Below are 9,298 nucleotides of genomic sequence, written 5' to 3'. Positions count from 1 at the left end.
AATGTGTCGGAATTAGCATACCGAAGAGTAGAGGGGGGGGGGGAAGAAAAGACGGTTTAAGTCTTGCAACGAAATGTCGACGTTGCTTACAAGCAGTTTTTCCTTGTAAAAGTAACAAATGGGTAACGATGGTCGAAGTGTAATTTGTCTAAAAGACAGCAACAACTACTACAACAACAGTAGAGCGGCCACCCCCTTTTATCTACTCCAACTCTCAGTCAACGAGATTCACGCGTGACTGGAATGTCTATTTAACTTGTAAGGAATAGGCACTCAGATTCTTTGATTAAGGTTCTTTGTGTTGGTCACAGCTACCAGACTCCTTTCTTCCCCACCGACCTACCCTCGGCAAGTTAACCAAATCAAAATTCTCACACATTCCCCACAAAAGAAAAAAATCTTTAAGAGAATAAAACAGTTTGTTTAGACTCCTGATAAACTGGTTCTACCAGTTACAACTTCTTGAGGGTTGCAAGTCGGACAGAACTATTGTTCATCTTCTGGTGGTGCTTCAGTTAGACCCACACAGCTGAAGTGAAACCAGTCATTGCATCTATCGCAGGCTATCATAGGTCTGGTATCCTCAGGTCTGTTACAGCTAGGACAGATCCAAATTATAGTACTCTCTCTCTCTCCGTTGAGGGTCCTGGCTTATATCCTGTGAGCTCGATGGTTCCATGCATATCGGGTCAGATTCTCCAAGCTGTTGAGAGATTTCCAGATGAAAGAGATGCTTGATAGAGTATGTGTCTATAGCTCCATTCCCTTTCCTCACCTTCACTATGCGCATCAATTCATCACTTCCTTGGATTAGCTGTAGAACTTCACTTTTTATGAGCACTATATCTCCTGGTTTTACTTTATCTTCAAAAGAACAATCAGCCAAGCTCATTGCTCTTTCTCTGAGACTCAACAAATAGTCCTCATTCCAAACTTTCCTAAATTTAGTCAGGCTTTCTTCCGGGGAACGCACGGTTTGAATCAAGTCACTTCGACTAATAGGATCAATCGTTTCCAGGTCCTGGTTTTCGAACCACATTATTATTCCCTGACCAACATTCGCATTCATGAGAGAGTTAGAAGTTAAGACATTCATATCAGCATCCTCAGAGTTCCTATATGTCAGGGGGCGGCTATTTACTGCCCTTTGCACATCAGACAAAATTGTTAGTAGACCAAAATATTCTACTTTACCTCTTCCTATTGCTTTATATAAGCAAGATTTTATGGTCTTGATAAACCTCACCCAACTACCACCGTACCAAGGTGAAAACAGTGGAATTCTGCAATGTTTTAAGTCATATGGGTTAAATCTTTCCTTGAATTCGTCCGCTATCATGCCCCGGTTAATGATTCTGGCAGCAGCGTTAAATGTGCGAGCATTATCCGAATAAAGGTGTGTAGAGATTCCATTCACGTTCGTGAACCTAATGAATGCTTGAATAAATGATTTCACAGTCATATCCGGAACCAGCTCCAAATGTACAGCCCTAATACTCATACATGTAAATAGAAGAATGTACATTTTACAATTCTTTTCTTGTCCTTTAACATAGATATGGCTGGTAAAATCCACACAGGTATGTAGATAGGGCCTGACAAAATTCACCCGAGGGGCTGGTAAGTTGGTCGAATTTGGTATTGAAAAGGAAACGGCATTATAGCGTTTACATTTCACACAAGTATTAACCACATTTTTAACAGCCTGTCTGGCTTGTGGTATCCAGTAACCTGCTAATCGTATTCCATTCAATGTTGTGGCCAAGCTTAAGTGTTGGCTTCTTTGGTGGTATTCTTGAATAATCAATCTTGTTAGATAATGCTCTTTTCCCAATAAAATAGGATTTTGGACCTCATATGAGTGATATTCCGATTTTCCTATTCTTCCCATCGATCGTATAATGCCCTTGTGGTCCAAAAAAAAGATTAAAATTCTTCACCAGTTTAGGCATGCTATTTCCTCCAGGGTCCAACAAAAAGTCCAACTCTCTTGAAAAGGATTGTTTTTGCATTGTATTGATCAGGTAGGCATTCGCTTGTAACTCAGGATCGATCTCCCTCTTTTTTAACTTGTTGATGAACTTGAATATCAGTGAAGTAACACTGATCAACTTACTTAAACTGGAGAATTTTTCCAATTTGACTTCTGATGTAGCCACTTCATTCTCTGCGGCATAATTTACTGAAGCGCCAATCTGCTCCACTTGAACTTTAGAAAGGCAACGCAACTCACGATGGCACCAGGAGGATTCTTCTTGCCTTATCCATTTCGGTCCCTCATACCAAAGAGAAAACTTTTCCTTAAAGTTCTTGATAGTCAAACTTTTGGTAATGTAATCGGCCGGGTTCTCATCTGTTGAAGTGTACTGAAAGTTTATCTTTATGTTAAAATCAGTTTTAACTTTCTCAGACATTTGAGCTATGTCCTGCAATCTGAGGAGGTATTCTGCTATGTACGGCAGTTACCTGCCCTTGGGGAATTCCTGGGCCTGCAATAACATTTCCAAAATGGCCACGTTGACGTAGCCGTTATAAATCATTGTTTTTCGCTGTAAAAAAAAAACTACTTGATCAAATGAAGTGAAATTTTTTTTCGTAGAACTTCAGTCTATAACAGTTACGTACAATACATTTTTTTTTTCAATATTTCCATTTTTTAATGTCGTCACTAAACTGTATAAGTACCAGACTATCAATACACACAAAAAAATATAGATTTATTTTTGGGTAAAGTTCCCCCGGGTTTTCCTTTCACTTCAGTAAATAATGGTCTTTTGTTATATATATGGCGTACTATTATCCTTATATATATGATGTTTATGTTTATATATATGTATAAGTGATAGTGTCTGTGTGTGTCTGTGCGTCTGTATGCATTTCCCTACGCTAAAACTCTGTCAATTTAAAGCCTACAGATTCGAAATTTGATATACAGGGTACTGAGATTTGGGAAAATCGATGTGATAGGTTTTCGACAGAAATTTGGCGATTAAGTGGTCAATATTCAACAATTTGACCTTTGAGAACTCTACCAAACTCCTCCTACAATTTAAGGTCTAAACACGTGATATTTTATATATAGATTCCTTGGACATGGATCTAACTTATTAACTTTACTTGATCCCTAAACAATAAATGTTAAGAGGTCATAATAGGGGTCAAAGTTTAAAAAAATTGACCGTTTTTTTTCCTCAGCATACACTTCAAAACACCTGGGCAACGCCGGGCACCGATTGCTAGTATATCTATAAAAACAGAGATGTGTGTGCCACAGACGATTTCTGATTGGTTAATCCAATAATCACATCTCCTAAAAAACAATGGTTTCTACGCTCTTACCTTTACCATAAAATATTATGGCTTTATTTATTGTCCATCTTGGAAGGGTTTAATTTTTTAATAACTTCTTATTTACAAATTAAAAAAATACGAAACTTATATACGAAACTAAACTACACGAAATCAAACGCTCCCACAAACTTAATAGTACTAGCAAGCACACGCGCACACACGCACACACACACGTTCACTACCGTCACGTTGTTATGGCAACCAAACCCGCTGACTTACATAAACAGTAAACACACACAGTAAATGTGATTTTCTTCATTTTCTCATTTCACTCGTGGTCTTAAATTCATTTCGGGTTCGTATTACTGTACACATAGATTCGAATAAGTTGCCAATAAAACAAATATATAACAAATAAATGTTATCAAAGGCAAGATAAGTTACTTTTCTACCAAACTGGATATAGTTTTTGTGTTTTTATTCAATGTAACATGTTTATTCAGCTCGAAAAACGGGTTTGTATTACTGTACACATAGATTCGAAAAAGTTGTCAAAAACCAAATATATAACAAATACAAGTACTTATGCAGAGAGTGATCCGGACGTAACTCACCGGGCGCTCGGCTAGCCCCGTAGCACGACGTCAACAGCCGGAGTTAGCCGAGCGTCGGCGATGTAGTTCGACGGTTTTCAACGAGCGTCGCTGATGTAGTTCGACGGTTGTCAACGCTACGCGCGTGCGCGACGCAAAAAAAATTCAAAGCAGCAGACGACAATAAGGAAAAAGAAGAAAAGAAAGTAAAACAGTACAGAATCAGATTTATTTAACAACAACCGTTACAATTTCAGATTTATTTAACAACCCTTAAAATTGCGTACCTATGGAAGGAAATATGAACAACATATTTGTCGGAAAAATTGCAAACAGCAGCGGGTGTCCTGGAATTTTGTCAGGAAAGGAGTTTGCTTGCAAAAAAGAAAACCTGTCCCTCATAGTCGTGTGATGCCCTCCAACAGTCTGAGGAAATACCAACAGTAAATATTCCTCGCATTTTTCTTTTACCAGGTTTTTCCTTAACCAACCACCCAACAAAAAAAAAACATGTTTTGTACAAAAAAAAAAAAACGGTTTGCTTGTTACCTTTTTTTTTTTCGCTGTTTATTCTTAAAAAAATTAAAAAAATAACCCTAACCCTAACCCTAAAAAAAAACACTCAAAAAAACATGTTTTGTAAAAAAAACAAATTTTGCTTGTTACCTTTTTTCGCTGTTTCTTCTTCTTCTTCTTCTTCTTCTTCTTCAAAAAAAAAAAAAAAAAAAAACATAACTTTCTTGTATATAAAAAACACTTTACATTTACAAAAAAAAAAAAAAAATACGAAAAAAATTTGTTTTCCGTTACAGTAAATAAAAGTTTTAACAAATTTTACATTAAGGTAGGTTTCTCTTTTCTTGTTATGTTTTCAGCGCCGACGCTCGGCTTGCTTTTCCTCGCCGACGCTCGGCTAACTCCGGCTGTTGACGTCGTTTTACGGGGCAAGCCGAGCGTCCGGTGAGTTACGTCCGGATCACTCTCTGCATAAGTACCCAAATACATGTTATCAAAGGCAAGATAAGTTACTTTTCTACCAAACTGGATATATTTTTCGTGTTTTTATTCAATGTAACATGTTTATTCAGCTCGAAAACCATACGGTTTTTACCGATGTATTGGAAAATTCAAGATGGCGCCTCACTCCCTCTTTAACACGGTAAGTATGGGAAAAGGTGTTATAAATAAAAACTAGAAAAAATACTATTAAAAACCCGCCGAATATATGTCAACCTATGTCACGGTAACATATTGAGCGAGTTTTTAACAGTATTTTATTCAGTTTTTTATTTATAACACCTTTTCCCATACTTACCGTGTTAAAGAGGGACTAAGACGCCATCTTGAATTTTCCAATACATCGGTAAACACTGTATGGTTTTCGAGCTGAATAAACATGTTACATTCAATAAAAATACGAAAAATATATCCAGTTTGGTAGAAAAGTAACTTATCTTGCCTTTGATAACATTTATTTGTTATATATTTGTTTTTGGCAACTTTTTCGAATCTATGTGTACAGTAATACAAACCCATTAAAAATATTGTCTTTGATTTTGAAAAAATATTGTGGTTCATTTTTATTTAAAAATATTGTGGTTCATTTTGATTAAAAAATATTCATTTTGATTAAAAAAAATATTCATTTTGATTTTAAAAAAATATTGTTCATTTCGATTAAAAAACATTCATTTTGATTTTAAAAAAATCATTTTGATTAAAAAAATTGTTTAATTTTAATATTTGTTTATTGTCTTAACTCATATCAAATGTTTTGCTTGTGTTCTGCTTCAAATATTCATATTCTTACATGCATAATTTTCATTTAATTATATTAAATAAACTTTAAGTTTACTACAAATCAAATCGTGTTCCTTCACTTTTTTTTAAAATGTAATTTATAAGTAATTAAAGAACGCATTCTAATCTTTAAAATCTATAATACAACGAAATATTCAATTGCTTATAATACTTAAACAAACAACTTGTGTTTTATTATTATTTTTTTATTATTAATATTAGATGAGTTTCAGTATAAATCATCGTGTTCTTTATTTCAATCCAATTTGGAAGTTTTGTAACGCTGTCTGTAAAAATATACATGATGTTTATAATGACCTATGATTGCGTATTTATATACATTATTTTCCCTATCCTTCTGTTGATCGTACATTTTTTACTCCCAAACTTAAACATGGTGGGTGCATGGAATTCATTTACCGATACAAAAGAAATGATAAGTAAATAAATCCATAAATAAATATTATAAATGGTTTATTTTAATACTTGCCAGGATGCAGAGGAAAATGAATGAAGGGGGAGGGGAATGAAATAAAAACATTTTGGAAACAGATTAAGTTTGAAAGAATTGCTTTGCACAGAAAGAAATTAATGAAAAAAGAATAAAATTAAATTTCTTTTCCTTCTTGATTTTTTTTAGTTTTTTATGAAAAAGGAAGTAAAAATTAAGACTATAAAAAGACAATTTTTATTAAGAGCGAACCTCAGTCGTCAGGTCTGTAAAAAAAAAACGTGGAATAATCAAGAAATGTTTTCTAATACAATTTTTTTTTACTTATGTGTTCATTTGTCTCTTTGAAGTTCGTTTGTTTAATATATCGGTTTGCAATATCACTTTGTCATTCTGTTAGACTAAAATTTTAAATCTATATATCTATAAAAGTGAAAGTGTGTGTGTGTGTGTGTCTGTGTACATTTCCCTACGAAATAACTCTGTCAATTTTTAGTCTACAGACTCGAAATTATACAGGGTACTGAGATTTGGAAAAATCTATGTGATCGGTTTTTAGCCAGAAATTTGGCGATTAAGGGGTCAAAGTTCAACGATTTGAGCTTTGAGAACTCTAGCAAACTTCTCCGACAATTTTGGGTCTACACCCTTGAAATTTTAGATATAGGTTCCGTGGACATGGATATAACTTAATAACTTGATTTGAGGCCAAAACAATAAACGTTAAGGGGTCATAATAGGGGTCAAAGTTTAAAAAATTACCCCTTTTTTTTGCTCAGAATACACCTCCAAACACCCGGGCAACACCGGGCACCCATGCTAGTATATATATATATATATATATATTCTTTTTTTTCAATCTGTCTACTTGTTCGTGTATTTTCTATCCGTGTATTTTTTTCTTTTTCTGTCAATGGATTTTTACTGTTCTGTTTTCTATAGGTTTATCAATCTTTATTTTCTGTTGGTGTAATTTTTCTTATTCTATCTATGTACCATTTGGTAATTTTTTATCCGTGCATTTTTCTTATTTTTTCATTCGCTTATATATTTTCGTCTTTTTCAATGCGCGTATTTTTTGTCGGTGTATTTTTCCTCCTTTTTCTATCAGTGTATTTTTCTTTTTTCTCCCCGCGTATTTTTCTTCTTTAATTACTTGTGTATTTTTCTTACCGGTGTATTTTTCTACTTTTTCTGTCCATGTATTTTTCTACTTTTTCTTTTTAGTACCGTTCTTTTTTTTTCTATCTGTATTTACTTCTATTTCAATCCGTGGATTTTTCCCTGTCTTTTTCTATATGTGTAATTTTTTCCGTCCGCCTATTCTTTTCTGTCTATGTCTTTTTTTTTTGGACCGTAATCCTCATCTTCTACTTCTTCTTTTCAACGACGTTTCGGCCAATTATTCCTCTGGCCTTTGTCAGGTTAACCGCGACGGGATAGAAATTTCGAATCCTCCAACTACATTCACAACAATAGCTGTTGTCATGTCACCACAGTTTGCTCAACTAATTCTCTGACCAGCTTTGGGTGGGATCGAAACCGCTACCTTTAGCTCAACGCTCACCTGGAATCATAAATATTCCGCATCTCCATCCACTGCACCACGGGCCCCAGAATCCTACCCAAAGCCGGTCAGAGGATTAGTTGAGATGACAACAATTATTTAAGGCAGCAATTGCTGTGAATGTAGTTAGAGGATTTGACATTCCTATCCCGTCGCGGTTAACCTGACGAAGTCCAGAGGAGTAATTGGCCGAAATGTTAAAACAACAACTAGAAGATGAGGATAATAGTAAAAATAATTAAATAAAAAAATATACAATTTACTCATAAAATATTTCAAAACTAATTAAATAATGTTGATTTTTTTATCTGTATTTTTTTAATTTTTTCTATCTGTGAATTTCTTCTTTACATTTCCCCTGTTTTTTCTTCTTTTTGTTTTATCGGTGTATTTTTCTCCTATTTGTTTTATCGGTGTTTTTTTCTTCTTTTTGTTTTATCGGTGTATTTTTCTCCTATTTGTTTTAGCAGTGTATTTTTCTACTTTTTGTTTTATCGGTGTATTTTCTTTTTGTTTTATCGGTGAATTTTTCTCCTTTTTGTTTCATCGGTGCATTTTTCTTCTTTTTGTTTTATCGGTGTATTTTTCTCCTTTTTGTTTTATCAGTGTATTTTTCTTCTTTTTGTTTCATCGGTGTATTTTTCTTCTTTTTGTTTCAGCAGTGTATTTTTCTTCTTTTTGTTTCAGCAGTGTATTTTTCTTCTGTTTGTTTTATCGTTATATTTTTTTTTATCGTAGTATTTTTCTTCTTTTTGTTCTATCGTTGTATTGCTCTTCTTTTTGTTTTAACAGTGTATTTTTCTTCTTTTTGTTTTAGCGTTGTATTTTTTGTTCTTTTTTATCGTTGTATTTTTTGTTCTTTTTTTATCGTTGTATTATTCTTCTTTTTGTTTTATCGTTGTATTTTTTGTTCTTTTTTTATCGTTGTATTTTTTGTTCTTTTTTATCGTTGTATATTTCTTCTTTTTGTTTTATCGTTGTATTTTTGTTCTTTTTTTTATCGTTGTATTTTTCTTCTTTTTGTTTTATCGTTGTATTTTTTGTTCTTTTTTTATCGTTGTATTTTTCTTCTTTTTGTTTTATCGTTGTATTTTTTGTTCTTTTTTATCGTTGTATTTTTCTTCTTTTTGTTTTATCGTTGTATTTTTTGTTCTTTTTTTATCGTTGTATTTTTTGTTCTTTTTTTATCGGATATTTTTTGTTTTTTTTTATCGTTGTATTTTTTGTTCTTTTTTTATAGTTGAATTTTTCTTATTTTTGTTTTATCGTTGTATTTTTTGTTCTTTTTTTATCGTTGTATTTTTTGTTCTTTTTTATCGTTGTATTTTTCTTCTTTTTGTTTTATCGTTGTATTTTTTGTTCTTTTTTTATCGTTGTATTTTTCTTATTTTTGTTTTATCGGATATTTTTTGTTTTTTTTTATCGTTGTATTTTTTGTTCTTTTTTTATAGTTGAATTTTTATTTCTTTTTGTTTTATCGTTGTATTTTTCTTCTTTTTGTTTTATCGTTGTATTTTTTATTCTTTTTTTATCGTTGTATTTTTCTTCTCTTTGTTTTATCGTTGTATTTTTTGTTCTTTTTATCGTTGTATTTTT

At 32.8% G+C, this 9,298-nt stretch overlaps 1 protein-coding gene across 1 annotated transcript; it reads right to left on the bottom strand.

Moving 5' to 3' along the window:
- Positions 1-598: 598 nt before the first annotated feature.
- Positions 599-1,462, bottom strand: LOC145285035 (uncharacterized). The gene has a single exon (XM_080134110.1). It carries the CDS (start codon positions 1,460-1,462, stop codon positions 599-601), a length of 864 nt encoding a protein of 287 aa, XP_079990236.1.
- Between the last annotated feature and the right edge of the window lie 7,836 nt (positions 1,463-9,298).

The sequence above is a fragment of the Euprymna scolopes genome, chromosome 9, assembly GCF_053919585.1.
Source record: "Euprymna scolopes isolate OS-2025 chromosome 9, ASM5391958v1, whole genome shotgun sequence".
In the NCBI taxonomy this organism is placed as follows: Eukaryota; Metazoa; Mollusca; class Cephalopoda; order Sepiida; family Sepiolidae; genus Euprymna; species Euprymna scolopes.
This window is presented reverse-complemented; position numbering and strand designations above follow the sequence as displayed.